The sequence below is a fragment of the Notolepis coatsorum genome (assembly GCF_963971535.1).
Source record: "Notolepis coatsorum genome assembly, chromosome: 2".
In the NCBI taxonomy this organism is placed as follows: domain Eukaryota; kingdom Metazoa; phylum Chordata; class Actinopteri; order Aulopiformes; family Paralepididae; genus Notolepis; species Notolepis coatsorum.
The window spans coordinates 217,071,437-217,094,718 of NC_140166.1; the positions used below are offsets into that span (position 1 = coordinate 217,071,437).

Consider the following 23,282-nt stretch of genomic DNA (forward strand, 5'->3'; position numbering starts at 1 on the left):
CAGGACCTGTTGGCACAGAGCTCTGCTGATCCAGGACCTGTTGGCACAGAGCTCTGCTGATCCAGGACCTGTTGGCACAGAGCTCTACTGATCCAGGACCTGTTGGCACAGAGCTCTACTGATCCCACTGTAGCGGCTGAAGATCCCGAGCACAAGATCCTGTCAATCAGATGAAAGCATTCCAGAGAAGATGACACAGGTTGTTATGGGCCAGTTACAAGTGAGTGTGTGTGTGTGTGTGTGTGTGCGTGCGTGCGTGCGTGTGTGTGTGCGTGCGTGTGTGTGTGTGTGTGTGACTGTGTGTGTACTGTACACACACAGTCACACACACCCTACCATAAACCTTTTCAAGAAGCTATCGGGAAACCGCAGCATTAGAAGGGCTTTAACTGTAACTGTTAGTCATTCATTATCTAAACCAAACGTCAACGGAGTCCGCTGTAGATGGTTTCACTGGAGTTCTGTTGCTAAGGGGAAACGGTCTGGAGTGGACTCGAGTGTATTTCCCGTCAACTAACTGCGTTAGCAAACATTGCGACGGGAAATAAACGTGTGTCCTTGTAGAATGTTATCGTTGTTGTTGTCACTTTGAAACGGTCTATAAAGCTGAGGTGGACTTGAGTTTTTTAAGTGGCGTCCGTGTTGGCGCCACACTCCGGCTCCAACGGTCACCGAGATAACCAGCTAGTGATTCTACGGCAACTAGGGGGGGGGGGGTAACGATCGCAGTACACAACTCAATGGAAATAAATGTAAGGGCTGGGACGATGCATAGCAGGATAAACCTCAACGCTTTTTTTCAGAGAATAAATATAGATTTTTTTTTAAGGATTTTTTATTTTATTTTTTTATAAATAATCAATTCTTTTTTTTTATGTATTTATTGATGGACGGCAGCATGACGACATCAGAATCATCCTGATACTTGGGTGATTGATGCCATTCTCCCCTACCCCTACACAATACAGTGATTGGAAATTATGTAAAAACTGCATCAACAATTCTCTAGGTCCGTTTTCTCTCAGGCTCATTTTCGTTAATCATAATTTTTACGAGTCAAATCAAGTTGTGTATAATCGAATTATTATAATATAATATATAATTAGAGCTCTGTAGTATGAATACATTTTAACGCATAAGGAATCGAAACCCCAGAAAAGAACATCTGAAAACGTGTGCATCGTTCCACTAATGGCAAGGCTTCTTTGTTTTTAGTTTATACTTTTTGTTTTTTTGAAAGTACATGTTTGGTAATGCTGGGAGTGCGTGAGCACAGTAAAGCACAGCACAGAGCTGACGTAACGCCATAGCCTTCAGTTTTACAGACGTTCACACCTGTTAAACACACAATAGGCTCGATTCCTCCATTACATAAACGTGTCTCTGTAACCCTGCACCCCCTCTCCTGCCCACAGCCTCTCCAGCTCTCCAGGTTTGTCTGTTACTCATTATGATTACACAATCTGGTAAAGTCCCCCCATACCCCCCCTCTCCCCGAACAGGCTCTCCAGTGCTGCGGTTTTTTAAAAAGTGGAAAAATACGAGTGAGAACATACAGCATACATGTGATATGTTTGGCAGCAGTGTTCGACTGTTGGTCTGTTGCTCATCATTACATAATGTTGCGGAGGACTAATCCTCTTCTAGCCTTCTGGACGCTTGTTGTGGTTTGACTGGAGATTTTACATCATGGCAGCTCTGCAGAGGAGTGGTGCGGCACGACAACGGTGGTTTGAGGCAACAAAGCTACTGCTACAGAAATACACTAATAGGCAACATACTGTTTACTGTACAGAAAAACATTTTATAACACTGACTGGACTAAACTACTGGACAACAGACCGTTTACTGCACTGACTGGACTAAACTACTGGATAACAGACTGTTTTCTGCACTGACTGGACTAAACTACTAGATAACAGACTGTTTAGTGCACGGACTGGACTTAACTACTGGACAACAGACAGACTGTAGGGTATTGTATCAGGCAGATACCAGGCTAAATAGTGTATTGGTATCAGGCATTTAGCTCCAAGTCCAATACCAAAGGTTGACCCTTTCTAAAACACATAATGCCAACACCCTGCTTCAGTGCTTCACACACAGTTCACTTCACACACATTCACACACCCAGTACAACCACGGCCGTCTACTGTGTCGACCAATGGGACAGTTGGGGGTCAAAATGGTAAATGGTGCAGTTATATAGCAGCTGGTTATTATGGATAACCAGAGGACCGCTCTACCTCCTGAGCCACTGTCGGGAAAGCGTTACTCGTTCACTCCGCCCGCCGTGATTTAGCTGCGGGGGTCTGGGAATGGAACCGGAGACCTTCCAGTCATAAAGCCAAGCTTCTCTAATCTTCAGGTGCTGTTTGACCGTTACTACTATTACACTCCGAGGGGGGAAAAATGGATTCCCTCCATCCACCCGTCTCCCCCCGTCGGTACGCTCTCCTACCCCGGCAGAGTCGAGTTTCCTGAAAGCCAGCGAAGGACGCCTGCCAAAACACACATCTCTCAGCTAATATAGCTAATTTGCCGGAAAAGTAGTGTTGTGTAAAGAGCAAACGGAGAACAGGAGGTCTAGGAGTTGAAGGCCCCGCAGAGGAGAGAGCAGCGTGAGTCATACAAATACATCACTCTCTCTCAGACAGAGGAGAGCAGCGTGAGTCATACAAATACATCACTCTCTCTCTCTCTCACTCAGATACAGACAGAGGAGAGAGCAGCGTGAGTCATACAAATTAGGGATGCACGATAATTATCGGGTCGATAATTATCGGGCCGATACCAGCAATTATGACGTCATCCAGATAAAATTATTGATAGCTCCGATAAAAAAAAGTTATATTTTTTATTTATTTTTACACTTTTTTTTTAAACTTTTTTTCTTTTCATGTCAACGTTCACACGCACAATATATGCTTACTTAGGATTTGACTTGATTCAACAACAAAGCAGTCAGGGCAATGGCAAGCCGACAACGGTCGATTTGAAGTTTGGATTTTATTAAAAAAATTTACGACTGAGGTAGGTAGATTACATTTTTAGAGACTAAAGTACAGAAAAAAGGTACCGTTGGGTACCGGTATCGATTCACAGGTACCGGTACCGTATCGGTTCAAATGTGAACGGTACCCATCCCTACTGACAAAGCACAATACCTGTTGGTTTTTAGTTCACTCATTGTTCAGGGAAACACATTGTTAATCACATTGACGGATTGTGAATTTTGTGATTGACTCAAATTATATTTATTTGGAAAAATAAATATAGTCACTTTATTTGAAGAGTCAAAACTGTTCCCTTGGCTTTGTTTTGTTCATAGTAGTAACGCTCATGTCATGATAAATCTGGTTAGGTCAACACTACAGGAATATACATAAAAAATAAAAAATTATAATACAATAAATATATATATATCGGTTATCGGTATCGGTATCGACCTTCAGGAGCAGAAAGTTATCGGTATCGATATCGGGGTCAAAAAATCAATATCGTGCACCCCTAATACAAATACATCACTCTCTCACACAGAGGAGAGCAGCGTGAGTCATACAAATACATCACTCACTCACTCTCACACAGGCCTGGGTGAGGTGAGCTCATACCCTACACACAGTGCTGCACACTACAGAGGGACTCGTCCCCCCGACCCCCCCCCCCCCCCCTCTACCCTTGAAGACCTTGGCCGAGTCTCAATAGATAGAAAATTAACTCACTTTCCTTGATTCCTCTCCACTCTCCTCGTCAGCACTTCAAAGTGAATCTCATCTTGAGAGCTGGCATTACATCCCCATTTCTAGATCCATCAAGGCCCTTAGCCTGTAGTCCCGTACCCTTACATTAATTAGCTTTAGACCTATCTTTGCAGTTATTTGATTCATGGTAATCTCATCCAATACTCGGGATGGATACGGATGGCGGGGGTAGACTAGACTACATACATTAGTGTTGATGAGATGAAGCTATTTAAGATATTGAGATCGATGCATATCGATGGCTGAAACACAAAACATCCCATCTAAAAATGTAACTTTGAGAAAACAAAAAGAAACGCGTTGTTTTCTTGCAGAATGTCATTTTCTGTTAACCAGTTTTGGCTTTTGGAAAATATCTTGCAGACAGACTGAATAGGTGCAGATAGGAGGTTTCTCATCATCCAAAGTGAATTATTACAAATCCTCCCCACTGACATGACCTTTCCATCACAGTTGAGAATGCAGCTGTGACCGCGTCCCCGACCGCCAAGAACCTTGGTGTTGTCCTCAACGACCAGTTGAACTTCTCCACTAACATCGCAGCGACAACCAGAACCTGCAGATTTCTCCTGAGCAACATCAGATGGATCCGCCCCTTCCTGACAAAATAAGCCACCCAACTCCTCGTCCAATCAACAGTCATCTCTCACCTCGACTACTGCAACGCACTGCTCGCTGGCCTCCCGGCCACTGCCACCAAGCCTCTTCAACTCATTCAGAACGCAGCGGCCCGCCTGATTTCAAACCTACCGAAGTGGGCCCATGTCACCCCACTTCTTGCACTGCACTGGCTCCCCATTGCTGCACGAATCCGCTTCAGCCGAAACCTGTCCAATCTTTCGCCGTCGACTAAAGACACAATTCTTCAACCATTATCTGAAATAAAAATGTTTATAAAAAAAGAATCTAACCCTAACTAACCTTACTGTCATGCACTTGTCCTAATAAACTAACCTACACTGTAGCACTCAATACTTTGATGAACATTGTTACTCAGCTGATAGAGTTGTGCCCTTCCTGATGACTTGTCGTACAGAACTTATAAGTCGCTTTGGATAAAATAATGTAAATTAAGAAAATCAGATGAGGTTTTTCATTTCAGCCATCAATATGCAATGTTTGTGGCGTGGACGTCGTGGCATTTAATAATAATATATTTGATTTGTAGAGGCGCTTTATAATTGTGGAACAAATGTCAAAGCGCTGTAGTGTAATAGAACATAAAATGAACAAGACTAAAACTAGTAAGGGAGTAAAAAGAGCATGGAATGTGAAGGGCTAAAACTAGTAAAAAGTGGAGCTAAAACTAGATAAAAATCAACAAAAGGCTCCATTAAAAAGGGCCTCTTTTTAAAAGCATCCACAGTCTGTGGTGCTCTCAGGTGGTCAGGGAGAGCATTCCACACACTGGGAGCGGTTGAGCAGAAAGCCCGATCTCCCGTGGTGCAGAGTTTGGTCCTCGGGCGCTGGAGGATGTTTGCCTGGCCGGAGCGGAGATGTCGTGAGGGGGATTTGCATTGTGCATTTACAGAACCCCCCGCAGAGGTTGAGGAAGGTTCCACACTCAACATACAGACCCACTGTGACACGGCGGTGCCACCAATGCCCAAAGAACCGGAATTTGGCTTCAATTCCCTTTACATTCAGTCATTTAGCGACCACCTTTATCCAAAAACACTTACAAGTTCTGTACAACAAGTCAGCAGGAAGGGTACAACTCTGGCAGTTAAGGGAAAGTGGCATTGTTAGTCAGTGTTGAACTTGAGTGCTACACTCTCGAGTGTATTGTAGTATAGACATATTAGCATAGCAGGTAGTAATATAGGCACAGTAGATTACTACTAGTAGTAGTAGTAGTAGTAGCAAAGTGCATAATGGTAAGAGACCGTACTTCAGTTATTGATTGAAAAAGTGTGTTTTTAGTTGACGGCATAAAATTGCAGGTGGGTTTCAGCTGTGACGACTGTGGTGGGATAATTCCACTATCGAGAGGAGCGAGGACAGAGAATAGCCCCCCCCCCTCCATTTGATAACCCCCAGGAGCTCAAATCTATATTTGTATGAATTCCCCCAGGGGAGATGGTGTGTGCAGCATGAAGGTAAAAAGGCAGCATGAAGGTAAAAAGGCAGCATGAAGGTAAAAAGACAGCATTGAGGTAAAAAGGCAGCATTGAGGTAAAAAGGCAGCATGAAGGTAAAAAGGCAGCATTGAGGTAAAAAGGCAGCATTGAGGTAAAAAGGCAGCATTGAGGTAAAAAGACAGCATTGAGGTAAAAAGTCAACATTGAGGTAAAAAGGCAGCACTGAGGTAAAAAGGCAGCATTGATGTAAAAAGGCAGCATTGAGGTAAAAAGTCAGCATTGAGGTAAAAAGTCAGCATTGAGGTAAAAAGACCGCATTGAGGTAAAAAGACCGCATTGATGTAAAAAGACAGCATTGAGGTAAAAAGGCCGCATTGAGGTAAAAAGACCGCATTGAGGTAAAAAGACTGCATTGATGTAAAAAGACAGCATTGAGGTAAAAAGGCCGAATTGAGGTAAAAAGGCTGCATTGATGTAAAAAAGGCAGCAGAGGTAAAAAGGCAGCATTGATGTAAAAAGGCAGCATTGACGTAAAAAGACAGCATTGAGGTAAAAAGACAGCATTGAGGTAAAAAGACAGCATTGAGGTAAAAAGACAGCATTGAGGTAAAAAGTCAGCATTGAGGTAAAAAGACAGCATTGAGGTAAAAAGACAGCATTGATGTAAAAAGTCAGCATTGAGGTAAAAAGACAGCATTGAGGTAAAAAGACAGCATTGATGTAAAAAGTCAGCATTGATGTAAAAAGTCAGCAAGTCAGCATTGATGTAAAAAGACAGCATTGAGGTAAAAAGTCAGCATTGATGTAAAAAGGCAGCATTGAGGTAAAAAGACAGCATTGATGTAAAAAGTCAGCATTAAGGTAAAAAGTCAGCATTGAGGTAAAAAGTCAGCATTGATGTAAAAAGGCAGCATTGAGGTAAAAAGTCAGCATTGAAGTAAAAAGGCAGCATTGGGGTAAAAAGGCAGCATTGATGTAAAAAGGCAGCATTGAGTCTCTCCCCATGGACTGCAGGGCTTGTAATTAACACCAGCTGAAGCTGTAGTACTAAATACTTTATCAACTCTCATTAGCCGCTTTGGAAGGTAGCTCATCCAAACAACCGTTCGGGCAGCTAAGTCCAGCCAACGCGGAGGCTGGTTGCAGAGAAGTTAGCTCCATGCCCTGGTGACGGGCCTTCTCCATAGGGGGTCTGAGTCTGGGAACGCTTCCAGCCTCTGAGCTAAGCCACGGTGAAGTCACACCGCACTGCAATCACTGTTCAAACCACTCACCCATGAGCTAACAGCTTGTTCCTCCTGAGCTAATAATGTACTCCTTGTGTGTGCGTGTACGTGCGTGTACATGCATGTGTGTGTGTGTGTGTGTGTGTGTGTGTGGTGGAGGGCTGGGTTCACACCGGCCTGCACATGTGGTTTTACATCTTGGCATAAACACATGGGTCGTCATGTCAAAGACATGAGGATAAAACGCAGAAGGAGGGAGAGGGAGAGAGAAAGAGAGGGAGGGAGGGAGAGAGATGTTCTGGCCACATATTTAGGCTAAATATGCCTAGTTTTATAAATGTGTATTGATAACAGTGCTGTAATAAAATGTTCTAATAAATATGCATGATCAAGTTCAACAATGTGTGCTTTTATTTTGATATTCCTTAATTCCACAGTGAAATTACGTGATACATTAAGTGTGGGGTCGCCAAAAGAAATCAGAAATAAAATGTAGGCGTGGTATAAAAAGGTTTGAAAACCCCTGCAGTAGAGGGTTGGACAAGTGGATGCAAGGATATGGACACTCAGAGTCAGTGTGCAGTGCGGCGTCTGGGTCTAGGGGCTGGGCGATAAAACGATAATTATCGCGATATATTTTAATAATCGATATCAATCGATAATAAAAATAAATCTATTTTATTTTTATTAATTCTTTAAAAAAGAATTATTGTGACCTGCAACAGGGCAGCTTTAAAAGACAGTGGACAGACTTGTCTTTCTTGTCTGCAACTTAAAGTAATGGCTTTGCTTGTCCAAATGACAATACTGACTAAAATTGAGATTTCTTTTTCTCTTTATTTTGTTTGCTTTCTAATTTAAAATACAGTTTTAAACCGTCTGTGCTAGCAGAGCTAGACTCCAGTCACGAGTCACGGTGCACATGTGCGGTGGTTTGTCCACCAAAAAAGCGCCAAAAGATAGAAAAGAAGACTTTGAGGGACTGTAACACTAAAGATGTCGGCAACGACAAAGAATTGCTGCAAAATAAACATACATTTGTTTAAAAAAAATTATTATAATTATGGATATCGAGTGATATGATAACATTATCATATCGTTATCATGATAAAATGTTTGGCCATATCGCCCAGCCCTACAGTCCTGAACCAGACAGAGCAGCATCTGGGTCTACAGTCCTGAACCAGATTAGGGCTGAGCCCAAACGTTCGAACCTTCGTTCGTTACGTTGGCATTCGAATTCTAAAATCAACATTCGAATTTTTTATAAATATTTTTTTTTTCTATTAATTCTGTTTAAACCAATGGGGTTTTTCTTCACAGTTGCAGATAAAGATTAGGCTACACTAATATTATAGTATTAAAAGAAACTGATGAGTTATATTCATTAAAGAAAGTTAATTTAATTGATTTAGTTGGGCTGGGGCTTCTCCCTGGGCTGGGTCTGAGTCTGGAAAGTTGATTTAATAAAAAAATAAATACTCATTTCAATCAGATTAATCACTTTATTCAAATTGAGGATTTAGTTTGAGGATATTTATAAAAAAAAGAAATATATATATATGAAAATAATTGTAATCTTTTTTGAATATTTTTTTTTTAATTAAAAACGCAGGTACGAATGTCCGTTCGAAAAACCCTGACGAAGTTCGAATCCCAAAAAGAGGCTTCGGGGACAGCCTTAAACCAGACAGAGCAGCGTCTGGGTCTACAGTCCTGAACCAGACAGTGTTTGCTGCAGTCAGTCAGCCACAGTGCAGCTGCAGAGGTAAATAAAAACACTCTACTGCTCACACATGCTGAGCTTCGGTGGCCAGTGTCCTTTCAGCCGAACAGGATAATGAAACAATGATCCCACTAAATGGCCAGACGCGTCTTATGGCGACATCTACAATTACCTCATTGAGTCTCCAGGTAGACTAATGTTTATATTTAAGTGCAGTGGTCTGTAGCCACTCACACTACCACCGAAGCTCCGCCCTCTGATGGAACAGTCCACATTCATTCATGTGCGTCGTCCAGACTCCATGGGCACTCTGCGCATGTGCATGCGGAATAGGTGCTTTAAAATGGGCTTTTTCTCTGCCGATTTAGTTCTGATCGATTAGGAATGGGTCGCGCCATGTTCAGGAGATTCAGGCGCATACAAGTCTATTCGATCATGTCTCCAGCACCCCCACAGCCGTAGCTGCAATCACTTACATCACGGCTCTCATCCACATTCATTCATTTGCTCCCCCCGCTATCTCCTTCCCGATTTCAGAATCCCGGAAGACTATTGTTGATGAGTTGTTATGAAGAACTGGCTACAATCCAGGAACAAAGAGATACAATGGTAAACCACTATCCATATCTTCCTCATTTCTGGTTGTGTCTGTGTGAAATCACTCCCCAAACAGGTTCAAATGTTCTCGAGGTCATGTCCTACAAAGTATCCTCTATACAGTCTGCCCCATTGTTCTGACCAGGATTATTACGTTCCTTTTGGTACGTAATGCAACACTGAACGGCACAGGAAGTCCTTAATTCCAACAACCATCAGAGTATACAACTCATCACTGTGCCACAATACAGAGTGACAGTACAAACTCTGGTAATCTTCCTGGACTTTTGACTTCTTATTTTTACATATACACTTAAACATTTTTATTTAAAAAATTCTACATTTATTACTGTACATTTTACTGTATATTTTTGGCTGTATATTTTAGAATGTATATATTTTAGAATGTATATCCCGGACTGTATTTGTATTGTTATTTGTGATGTTTGACTACCTAAACGTTACGCAACATATGGGAGGAGCAAACATAGCTTGCATAGCAGCCTTCTAAACTCTAATTTGAAAATTACCTTGAAGAAAAAGTTTTCTGCCAGTGAAGTTGTCACAGATATTTGACGGTGAAAGTGACATAGGAGAGAATGTGTCTGAGACCCTGATTATGAGGCGTCCTCCTCTGATGAGAATGAGACCCTTGGTGCAGATGCTCCTGTTGTCTCTCAACCACAAGCAGACCCGTTACTTTCCAAAAATGGAAAGTTATCATGGGCCCACTCCCCACTTGAACAACATAATATATATTATGTATGTATAATTGGGTGGGTGGGGGGGAGTAGGGGTAATGTTTTATTTAAATGGTTATTTAGGTAATCAACAAAGTAACATGAAGCACCTGAAACATATATTTGGGTAACACTTTTGATTATGATCATTTTCTGGAGGTTTAAACTGCTGGGGTCAAAATGTCCCCAAGGATAAAGAGTGTAAAGTCAATTTGAGGATAACAGGATGGTTAACAAAACCATTTCAAATAAGTTTAGCCCTGCTAGATAGAGGTAGCAAATAACTCTAAGGATGGCAATAATAATAATAATAAACGTTATTTGTACAAATTCCATACAAGAATTGCAGCCCAAAGTGCTTCACAGCAGAAAATACACTAGAATACATCAAATGAGAATAAAATAGACAGAATAAATGCAATGCAGAAAATAAAAATACAAGATGATAGAAGTAGATGATCGTAGTGTTCTTGGGGGCATGTAGTTGACAAGAAAATTGCCAATATAGCTTGGTCTGGTTCCATTTAGGGCTTTGTACATAAGGAGGAGGACCTTCAAATCAATTCTAAATGTTATAGCCTAGCTGAGAGTTAAATAAGCTGAAGTATTTTCTTCAGTCGGCTTGGAATAAAGGCATGGATCCGTTTTTCAGCATCCTTTTGATTTATAAATGGTTGTACTTTAGCTTTGTTTCTAAGGTGGAAGAATTATGTTTTTGTCACCTTGTTAATGTGGGAATTAAAGCTTACAGTAGACCTGAGTCTATGATAACCAAGACTTGTAAGCAAGGAGTACGTTTCCCCATAATATTATTCAGCAGAATTTCTCTTGAAATTGAAATTTGGTAAATTCCAGTAAATATTGCAATTCCGAAACTCTTGAGTATCATAAATGGATTCAGCATCCCGAATAACCCCCAAAACCGCTCCAACATTGTTGAAATTGATCAAGTAGTTTCCGAGATTTGCCCATTTAGGTGATTATGCAAATGTACTAATTATGCAAATAAAAAAAGTTGCCCAACATGTACAACTTAGCATCCGGCAGTTTCTAAGTGCTGGTGACCCTTACTATCCATATCTATCATAAAAGTTTGGTGGTTCCAAAATTTCCGGGTTCATTGTGTTGGCAAATAGACTACTGTGCTGACGCAACCCTGTAACCAGTGATGTAATGCCAGGTCCAGTCAACAGGTCCTGGCAGTTGAGTAGGTTTTTTTATTAGTTTTTTTTGCTCCATGCAGTTCACTTGTATGAGCGTGACAGAAATACACTGTAGGCAGGGACCGAAACTAAAGCCCGCCGCCCGCCAGGGGCGGTCTGTTTTTACCTTTGGCGCATGACACTTAGAGGGCTGCCCGCCGTGTGGCGTGTAGACGTGTAGTTCATAAGCAGGCCCCTAAAAATATGTGTATGCGAACGGTAAAAATCAATTACGCGCACGCTGTGCGAATACAGATTATAGCCTCTCGTCTTTTTTTTCCTCCGCTGCGAGATCGTTAAAAAACTACAAGTCCCACATTGCACTCAAGCCAACGGTCCAATCACAGTAGAGTGAAGTGACTGGTTTCATGGGAAATAAAGCAAATGACCAATCGGAAGCTCTCATTTTTCTTGTTTACTTCCTGAAACTCCGCGATCAGGGCTCTCGTTTTCCGAGACACCAACTTATTATAGTCTCTCTTACCAATAGCAATAGATTTTAGAACACCTAGATTTATCGATAGCAATAGTAATATAACGTTAATGCAACTAAACGAATGCCTTGCTTTGTTAATCATAACGTTGATGCAGTAGCGTATGTCGGTGTGTTGGCTGTAACGGACATGACAATAACATAACGTGTACACATTAAAATTGCGATAATCTATTCTAACATTTTCAAATCGATGCAGTTGAATTTCCCCCTTAGGATCGATGCATTGTTACACCCCTACACCAAAGTCACTGGCCCACTGTGTATCTGTGTGTATAATAACTTGGCTAGCGTTATCAACAGCAGAGGTGGGCAATGGGTCCAGCTGCAGCACCGGAGTGCAAGCGATGTGATGTAATTGGCAGACTCGACTGTCAATCAATGGTCTACCTGACACGCAAACTCAAACAATGTTTCTGTACTGGAGGTGTGATTGATTGATTGATTGAAAACTTTATTAACAAATTGCAGAATGGGTACAATACAGTACAGCTCAATACACACAATTGTTAAGGGGATGCAGACCAGAGAAAGACTTTCGTCTTGTTTACATCAGGGTCCCCCATTTCAATTAATCAGGAAAGTGTACAGTAGGAAAGTGTACAGTATTTCAATAGGCAACCCTGAAAGGATTATTTTTCTAGAAGAGCAACACAGCCAAAACAGACAGTGGAGCTGTTTGCAGATAGCAAGCATTTTGACTTATTGCGTGGTGGCGATGTCTCGCAGATAATACAACTACAAATGATTATATAATATATATTTTATTTAAAAAAAAATTGTATATATAAAATATATATTGGCAGGTAAGAAATATGCTTGGCGGGTAGACTCTTCCCATCTACCCGCCACTGGCCGGTGAGTCAAAAAGTTAATTTCGCTCCCTGACTGTAGGCATCGTTAAGTGATACACAAACCCTGTGATACACAACCCTACTCAAGAATATACCGCAGGGACAAACTTTGCCGGAGGGGCCTATTCCACCTCTATTAATAAAAGTATGATTTTATTGCTTGTGACTTTCATAAGTTTCATTTATGTGGGGGATGTGATTTTGACATGACGATCCAAAACGACTTTCTATTTTTTGTGTGATACATGTTTGGGAATCACAGTATGTCAACAACACATTTCTGACGATGTTTCATGATACTCCACATACAAAAGAAAGCACCGTTTACCATATCCACCACCACCACCATCACAAAAAACTGTTTTTTCCTGCATAGAGAACCTCAAGGCGGATGCCTCCTGTCAAAATCAGTATATATATTTTGCAATTCAAGTTCTAAAGAGGGGAGGCATTTCTTTATAGATATTGTTAACGTTTACAATTCAGTCTTCTAACTTGCGTAACACGTAAAAATAAAGACCTAAATGCAAGTTCATTGATGTGAAGTTACCCCAGAAAACGTCCCTATTCTGCAAAATGCAAGTATTTTTTCTATTTCAGCTGTCATGCTTTGAGATATTTCTGCTTACTAACTTGTTAAGATTATATTGACTGGAAAGACCTTCTTCCTCAGAACGAAACCTAAATGTGGCCAAATTGAAATTGCCTTCCTTTAAATGCCAGATTGAAGAGAAATCAACAAACACAAGCATAAACTACCAACCGTCGTTATTGGCAGATATTTTTCTTAAATATAGATATATAACACATACTGTGTATATATAGCATAAACAATCTGTTCAGGACTACAGCAACTGGGTTGAGCACGGGCCAGAAGAAGGTAGACGCACAAATGGTTTTAAAACCATTTAGAACTAGCCTGAGAAGTTCACCACTTTTTTATTATTATTATTATTATTATTATTATTATTATTATTATTATTATTATTATTATTATTATTATTATTATTATTATTATTATTATTATTATTATTATTATTATTATTATTATTATTATTATACTCCCGGCCCTTTTTTGAGTTTGAACTTTATTATTTAGGGATGCTCGATATTGGCTTTTTTACCGATACCGATATTGTCCAACTCTTAATTTCCGATACCGATATCAACCGATACTGATATATGCAGGGTTTCCCCCCCCCAAAAAACTGAATAATTTCAGGTAATTAACATTACATATGTCTTGTCGTGGAATTAACACAACATTATGCATACTTTTGACAATAAATAAAATCAGAATTTGTTCTTACTTGCTATATATCGGTAGGCCGATAATATCGGACATCCCTAATTTTAACTATTTACCATGCAAACTTTATTAAAAGTGTAGTAAAATAAGAAAAATAGTGACATTTCATTGCCCTCTCGGAGGGGGGGGGGGGACTCAGACTAGACATCGACAAACAAATGACAACTAAGGACAATGAAGGACAACAACGAATACACATGACAAGGGAAATAGGGGGGGGGGGGGGGGCAGAGAGGAGAGTATGTAAAGTAGGGGTGAGGAGGGGTATTTAGAGATGGGTATTTATCGTTATAAATACCCCTTGTATTTATAACAACTGTTGTTAAATCCATCGCCAGTCGTCCGGGTGCACCTTCCCTGGTGGTTAAACTGGGAAATCTACACGTTTACAACTTGATGAGGACCGTCTGAACACACCGCCTGCCGATTGGTTGATAATTGGGCCAAGCTTACCTCCAGACTGCCTGCTGGTTGGGCGGCGCTGTGATCCGGAGTGGAGTGGCGGCTCTTGTGTAACTCCCTGGTTCACATTTCTCAGGCATCCACTCCCCTCCTCCCTACTGTGCAAAGTGGTGCCTCGTCGGCCGGTCTCCCTCTCTCTCTCTCTCTCTGCTTCTCTCTCTTCTTGCTCTCGTCCCGTCCGTCCCTCTCCTCCAGGACAGGTTGGGCGGTGGTCAGATGACCTCAGCGCTCAGGGTCCCGGGACACAGCCAGACACTGTAGGGGAACACAGAACAGGCACATTATACACACCGTCTCTCTCTCTCTCTCACACACACACTGATTCATTGGAGATCATCTGTACACAGAATCAGGAGGGAAATATGCACCGTGATGCAAGACACCCCGGCGTCTCACCGGTGACGGTGACCTGCGCAAACTTAGCGTCTCGTAAAAGTAAACTCTTCAAACTGATTGATGTTCCCCCGTCGTCGACTCCCGTGACATTTCTGACATGAATCCGAAGAGATCGTCACCCTCTAAACCACGAACGACGTTCACAGCATGTCCACCGTGTATATTTGGAGACTGACTAAAACACGCATGAGCTTGTTCACATGCATGTTCAGAGTTTTTTTTACCTACCCCCGCCAACCGGCGTTCCAATGCCAGCGTGCAGGATTCACACAGTTGCACAAAACCACATACTGACTGAGACAGCCACCTTTCACAACCTGGCCAAACCTGACTGAGACAAGAAGACACCTTTCACAATCTGGCGGGACCCTGACTAAGGCAAGACACCTTTTACAACCTGGCCAAACCTGACTGAGACAAGAAGACACCTTTCACAACCTGGCCAAACCTGACTGAGACAAGAAGACACCTTTTACAACCTGGCCAAAGCCGGGCTGGAACTGTTGTATCATAATTAGGGCTGGGCGATATGACGATATTATATAAATATCGGGTACAGTTCATTAACAATACACTTTTTCAACGTATCGTGGATATCGTGATGTTTTGCCCAATAGGATTGTGTCGCGTCAATCTGGTCCACACGTTACTCGTTCATATCTCAGCCTGTGTTGAGATATGCCCATTCCGCGGTCTGTTAATAAAGTTTTCAATCAGACAGATGTATGGAAAGGCATTTATTATAACATTCGTTGAGGTAAAATCATTATGGCTCATTTAGTCATCCTGTGGTGCACTGGTCTCCTACTAGTCGGTTGCGGGGAGCTAATGTAAGTAGCTTTGTTGATGTCAGCACACCGGACATTCAGGAAGTCAAAAACTAATGGCGCTTGCCGATTGGTGCTAAGAACAGCAGGGCGGGTGCAAGCGGTGTGACGTAATTGGCAGACTCGACTGTCAATCAAAATTATTCTGTTGTCCGTCAGAATGAATGAATGAAAACTTTATTAACATATTGCAGAATGGGTACAATACAGTACAGGAGGATGAAGACCAGAAAAAGACTTTCGGCTTTTTTACATAAGGGTCCTCCATTTTCAATTCATCAAAACATTTAGAGACATACAAATATACAGTAGTTTCATAAAAATACTAAAATGCTATTGATTGATTGATTGATTGATTGATTGATTTAAAACTTTATTAACATATTGCAGAATGGGTACAGTACAGCTCAATACATACAATTGTTAAGGGGATGCAGACCAGAGAAAGACTGTTGTCTTGTTTACATCAGGGTCCCCCATTTTCAATTCATCATATTTCATATCTAAATCATATAATATCTCATTGCTAAATATATGCAATATATTATAATCTAATAATCCAATAATCTAAATCTAATATATAATATAAAAATGCTAAATGCATGGGTATTTTATTTTGTCTTTAATGTTAGCTTGCAAACTCAAATACTGTCTTGGTAAGCCTCATAATGAATCGTTTGGGGTAAAAAAGAAAAACATCGTGATGTGTATCGTGTATCGCCGAAAGGTCAGAAAATATCGTGATATCATATTTAGGCCATATCGCCCAGCCCTAATCATAATATGGTTTAGTAGTTTGTGTACCACAGTCTGTGGTGTGAATTTTGAAAGGTTGCCTAGCAACCAGAGAATTTGCAAAAAAAAACGTAATGGAGACACAAACGCAGCCGTACCGTGCTAGACCGTGGCTATCCCCCAGCCAGGCTGAACACAGCTCATGGAGATGAGGCACAATTGTATTGTGATGATATTTAAATCAGGAGCTCTGTGGTGATTCACACTCATCGTATATATAGTAGCCAAAAAAGAGGGGTTGGCAGGAAGGCCTAGAGGTAGAAAAGCTGACTGATGACAGAAAGGTTGCTGGTTAGATTCTTATTTCATCCAATATAGCTACCCTATAGGAGCTACAGGACTTCTAATCCAGAAACATTGGTTTAATCTAAACCACCCACAGGAGTAAGGTTAATCTGATCAGTTTTAGTTAGTTGGATTTTGTGTGAGCTTGCCTTGAATATGTACATTTGTGATATATATATATATATATATTTTTTTTTAAGTCCACACAGGTGTGTTTGATTCGTCTGTAAACAAGACCGAAAAATAAACTTCATTCATTCATTCATTCAGTTCAATCATAATAAAAGGTGATTCAGCAGGGACCAAATGCCCTCACAGGAAGCCAAAACAACCACAGCTAATCAACCGCTTGGTTCTGCAGCGAGATCCTATATAGGCTATAGATCACTTCTCCCCACATCTTTCTTCCTTTAGCGTTTCTCCAAATCTCAGAAGGGCAACGGGTCATTGTTGTTCTGCCGCCTGTTCGATCGTGGTGTCAATTACAGTATCGGTTACAATTACATTGTTGAAATGTAAAAGTTGCCCCCAAGGGGGATCAATAATGGAATATCTTATCTTAATCATTTGGATTCTTTATAAACATAATAAAAAACATTTGGATAAAAAATTATAAAAAAATGCATGTTCAGATTTGTTTTCCTACCCCGCCAACCGGCGTTCCAATGCCAGCGTGCAGGATTAACATAATACAAAATGTTAATAATTTTTTTAATGAAAAAGTACTAGAAATCTTTACATAGGTCCCATTGATCATGAAGAGAGAACATTCTCCTTTGACATTTTTGTTTTCCTCACAAAGTGATTCACTTTATTTTTCATGCCGTTGAGTTCAGTATGTCCAGTCCAGGCAATGTAGGCTAAACACCATGAATAGACAGTGAACCACAGAAAGCTTATGTAAGCTCAACCTAGTTCTCTCTCTCTCTCTCCCTCTCTCACAAACCTGGTACTTTCTCCCTTCACACACAGGAAACCTGGCTGTTTCGTGTCCACAAAAGCCCAGGCAGACGGAGCAGCCAGGGAACACTCTCCTCCATGTGGTTTGTGGATCTGTACTCCCTTCCCCCCCATTGGTTTGTTTGTTTGTTGGTTTGGTTGTTTGTGGTTCGCTGCCTTTCAGATTCAACCCGCTTCTTTCAATACTATGGTAACAAAGCCACATGCAACAGAACAGAACATCCACAAACCACAGGGTCCAGCTACTGTCCATGTATCTGGTATAGGCAAGCAAAACAACTGAAACACACACACACATACACCCCCCCCCCCCCACACACACACACACACACACACACACACACACGGAAGAGTACCACCACTAAGATGACACACCTTTCACAGAATATCGTTGTCCTCCATTTTGGAAGAAACAAGGGTTGCCGTGTGTTGATAATATATGAGGACTATATCAACAAAAGTTGAACAACTTAGTGTTTTATTACTGGATCTTGTAAACAGTCAGTCAAACAGAAAAGGTCACACATTTACACCGTTTTTACTGATGTTACCGGCGCTGCACAGAAATGAGGCAGGAAGTGGTTACAGGCAGCCATACTAGAAGATAAAGACCTCCATTATCATTAGCCTACAGATGGGAGGTATACCAGTTACAGAGGTATACCCTCATCATGGATCCATGCAAAGATATGGATTTTTAGTACAATACCGTCACCCACGATATATACATCTTGTAATATAAACTGTGTATATTTTACGTTTAGTCAAAAGAATAGAATGGTGAAAGAATAGACCATTTTGTATCATCTTTTCCCCCCTCCTTTTTCCGTTTTTCTCCCATCCCAATGTTAGTTATGCCAATTCCCAATCCCCTTCCTGGTCGTTGCGCACTCTACCGCGTGATTACCAAAGGTAGCCGCATTTCTGGCAGACGCTCACTGATTGGCCGACGGCAGTTTCTACACTGGTTAAGCTTAGGCAATCTTCGAAGTTGGTTAAGGTTAGGCAAGTTCTTTCGACGGTTAAGCTTAGGCACTCTTTCGAAGTTGGTTAAGGTTAGAGTTTGTCTTAGAGCATGGCGATAGAACGGCAGGTAGTTTGCAGGCTGTTTGACGTGGAAATGGGCAAAGACACAGCTCGTCACGCTATTGGGCGCACATGTCACATGACCAGAAACCTCTGCCAGAAATGCGGCTACCTTTGGTAGGAACGCCACTCTACCCCCTACCGTCGGTCTGGGAGGGCGGAGACTATCACATGCTTCCTCCGACACATGTGTAGTAGTGTTGTCAAAAATATCGAAAAATCCATACATATCGATTCTGAATATTTAAAACGGTTTCGATACTCATTTCCCGCAATATCGATACTTTCTGCAGTATCGATACCAGCTGGCTTGCTCGCAGTCTTCTACCGCAAGTTGTTGACAGACACACGCTGCTGCAGAGCACGCTTGCCCCTCCTCCTCCCCCTCAGACCCGTCTTCAGTGTCTTCTTGTCAACAAAGCATTAAACATTAAACCATTAACTTTAGTTTAATACATGAGACGTTGTCTACTGATGGCTCATAATATCAACAGCTGATTCGTTGTTAGTAACGTTATAGCTATTCGTTCTTCCGTTAGCTTATGCTAGCTAGCCACCTTATAATTCACAATATAATTACTTCATGGAAACGGTGTAACGTTAACGTTATGTCGAGTTCATACTACACTACACGTATTATGAACTCGACATAACGTTAACCCGTTTCCATGAAGTGTTTACTTACTGTACAATCCATTCAACCTACTGTACAATCCATTCAACCCCATACACAACAAAAAACCCATCCCTAACTTCGCCACCCTATCCAAACCTAATCTATGAGTCACTCATTGCCTCCTGTGGGCTGACTCTGGCCTTCTTGATCACTCACCACCCCCTTCCCTAACTCTCTTACTTGATCACTCACAACAACCCCCTTCTCTAACTCCCTTACTACTTCCCCCAATGTTAACCCCTTCATACCCATGTGTTGTACTGCTGCTTTAACTATTAACTTTATCCTATCTGTTCTACTGCTAACCATCATTGTTGTATTCACTACTCCTGCCACAAAGGCCACTATATTCAACTTCTCCCCCCACACCCTCTCTTTCTCCTCCTGTACAGTGTTAAAAAAACTGCATGACAAATAAAGACTTCTAGTCTAACAATTATATATACTTCCTCTACTGACAAATGCCCTTTTCTAAAACCCTGTTCCCTATCTTGCTTTCCCTGATCCTCCTGCACTACCCTTACTGCCAAATGCCCTTCTCTTCTAAATTGTTGTAGTCATATTGTAGTCTTTTAGTCTTATTAACTAAAAGATTTTAATCAAATAAAAAGCAGCAGCACTATTGCATAACTGAGTCTGTTTGCTATGTATTTCTTTTAGGGGAGTAGGACATTTGTTTCACAGTTTTAGCATGATGTTTTATAGATGGCTAGGTTAAACACAGGTTTTTGTTTTTAAGGGGGGGGGGGGGTTGATTTGATTTAGATTAGATAATTTAGTTATTTTTAAATGTCTGATCTAAAGAGAAACAAGGGTTTTAAAAGTGTTATATTTATCTTCTCTTATAGTACCAGAGAGAAGCTGAGGAGAATCAACCAGCAACAAAAGCAAAATTTGTTAAAAAAATAAATAAAAAAAAAATAAAAAAAAAAATTGCATTTCCGTAGTATCGAAAATGGTATCGAATATCGATACTTTTCAAGGTATCGTATCGAAGTCGAAATTCCAGTATCGTGACAACACTAATGTGTAGCCAGCCCACCTTCTTTTCACCTGGCAGCGCGGACTCTCACTGGGGGAGTGTAACGTGTGGAAGGGTCACACTACCTCCCCCAGATCCTTCCCTTGCTGTGCAGGCGCCCCGACCGAACTGTAGGAGTCGCTGTTTACAACGACCAGGACCCACCCCACCGGCTTTCCCACCCGCTGACACTGCCAATTGTGTCAGTATGGACGGCGGACCAAGCCGGAGGTACCGCAGCTGGATTCGATCCCACTGTCTCTGCGGTGGTAGACAGATGCTTAGTCCGCTGCGCTACCCGGCCAGCTGAATAGACCATTTTTTATGAAAACGGCGCCAAAACAATTACATTACATTAAGAGCCTACATCAAGAACCTACATTAGAGCCTACATCAAGAGCCTACAATACATCAAGAGCCTACGTTAGAGCCTACATTAAGAGCCTATGTTAAGAGCCTACATTAATAGCCTATGTTAGAGCCTACATTAGAGCCTACATTAAGAGCCTATGTTAAGAGCCTACATTAATAGCCTATGTTAGAGCCTACATTAGAGCCTACATTAAGAGCCTATGTTAAAAGCCTACATTAAGAGCCTACATTAGAGCCTATGTTAAGAGCCTACATTAATAGCCTACATTAGAGCCTACATTAAGAGCCTACATTAGAGCCTATGTTAAGAGCCTACATTAAGAGCCTATGTTAGAGCCTACATTAGAGCCTACATTAAGAGCCTATGTTAAGAGCCTACATTGGAGCCTACATTAGAGCCTACATTAGAGCCTACATTAAGAGCCTACATTAGAGCCTACATTAGAGCCTACATTGAGAGCCTACATTAGAGCCTACATTGAGAGCCTACATTAGAGCCTACATTAAGAGCCTACATTGAGAGCCTACATTGAGAGCCTACATTAATAGCCTATGTTAAAAGCCTACATTAAGAGCCTACATTAGAGCCTATGTTAAGAGCCTACATTAATAGCCTACATTAGAGCCTACATTAAGAGCCTACATTAAGAGCCTATGTTAGAGCCTACATTAGAGCCTACATTAAGAGCCTATGTTAAGAGCCTACATTGGAGCCTACATTAGAGCCTACATTAGAGCCTACATTAAGAGCCTACATTAGAGCCTACATTAGAGCCTACATTGAGAGCCTACATTAGAGCCTACATTAAGAGCCTACATTAGAGCCTACATTAGAGCCTACACTAGAGCCTACATTAAGAGCCTACATTAAGAGCCTACATTAAGAGCCCACATTAGAGCCTACATTAGAGCCTACATTAGAGCCTACACTAGAGCCTACATTAAGAGCCTACATTGAGAGCCTACATTAGAGCCTACATTAAGAGCCTACATTAAGAGCCTACATTAAGAGCCTACATTGAGAGCCTACATTAGAGCCTACATTGAGAGCCTACATTAATAGCCTATGTTAAAAGCCTACATTAAGAGCCTACATTAGAGCCTATGTTAAGAGCCTACATTAATAGCCTACATTAGAGCCTACATTAAGAGCCTACATTAGAGCCTATGTTAAGAGCCTACATTAAGAGCCTATGTTAGAGCCTACATTAGAGCCTACATTAAGAGCCTATGTTAAGAGCCTACATTGGAGCCTACATTAGAGCCTACATTAGAGCCTACATTGAGAGCCTACATTAGAGCCTACATTAAGAGCCTACATTAAGAGCCTACATTAGAGCCTACATTAGAGCCTACATTAGAGCCTACACTAGAGCCTACATTAAGAGCCTACATTAAGAGCCCACATTAGAGCCTACATTAGAGCCTACATTAGAGCCTACACTAGAGCCTACATTAAGAGCCTACATTGAGAGCCTACATTAAGAGCCTACATTAAGAGCCTACGTTAAGAGCCTACATTAGAGCCTACATTGAGAGCCTACACTAAGAGCCTACATTAGAGCCTACACTAAGAGCCTACATTGAGAGCCTACACTAAGAGCCTACATTAGAGCCTACATTGAGAGCCTACATCAAATAAGGCTCCTCCTTGAGGTCCAACGAACCTCAGAACAGTGAGCTCCACAGATGAGGATAATAATGCCAGCTCTAAATATAGCTTGGCCTTCATGTAAACTCGCTTGTCGCTTCATCCAATCAGAGAGAGAGGGGGGGGGGGGGGACAGGCCAGTGAACAAAACCAGGCCCGTGTCTAAAAAGGCCCTTTTCACCGCCGGCCTAAATGATTGAATGTCGTCCAAGTGCCCCCTCTCTCTTCTGTATGGAAGCATGGTGAGAGGGGCAGCAGACAGGGGTGCAGAGCAGAGGGGCAGCAGACAGGGGTGCAGAGCAGAGGGGCAGCAGACAGGGGGGCAGACAGGGCACGAAATTAATTTTGACTCACCGGCCAGTGGCGGGTAGATGGGAAGAATCTACCCGCCAAGCATATTTCTTACCTGCCAACTTTTTTTTAATTATTTTAAATACATTTTTTTTTAAATAAAATATATATATTATATAATCATACTTGTAGTTGTATTATCTGCAAGACATCGCCACCTCGCTGTCTGCAAACAGCTCCACTGTTTGTGTGTATACTCGAGTGGCCTCCAGCTCCAGCAAGGATTCTCCGACGCTGCAGCTGGTCCCTAAACTCTACATTCAGCATGAAAGGATTCTCCTGCGCTGCAGCTGGACCCTATTCAGCAGCCCTCATGCGATGTAAGCCAGGGGCTCGAATATGCATGTTGTAGGACATTGATGTCAGGAGCTATCTGTAGCTACTGCTGGATGGCGTTGGGACAACGCC

The 23,282-nt window shown here is 41.6% G+C and overlaps 1 protein-coding gene across 1 annotated transcript in view; it reads right to left on the reverse strand.

The window, feature by feature from the left end:
* Positions 1 to 23,282, reverse strand: part of fbxo34 (F-box protein 34) — a 101,248-nt gene that overhangs the window by 27,477 nt on the left and 50,489 nt on the right. Inside the window, exon 2 of the mRNA XM_084308526.1 lies at positions 14,446 to 14,709. Within this exon, the coding sequence (XP_084164652.1) occupies positions 14,446 to 14,534 (89 nt within the window). The 5' untranslated portion in view covers positions 14,535 to 14,709. The remainder of the gene's footprint in view (positions 1 to 14,445; positions 14,710 to 23,282) is intronic.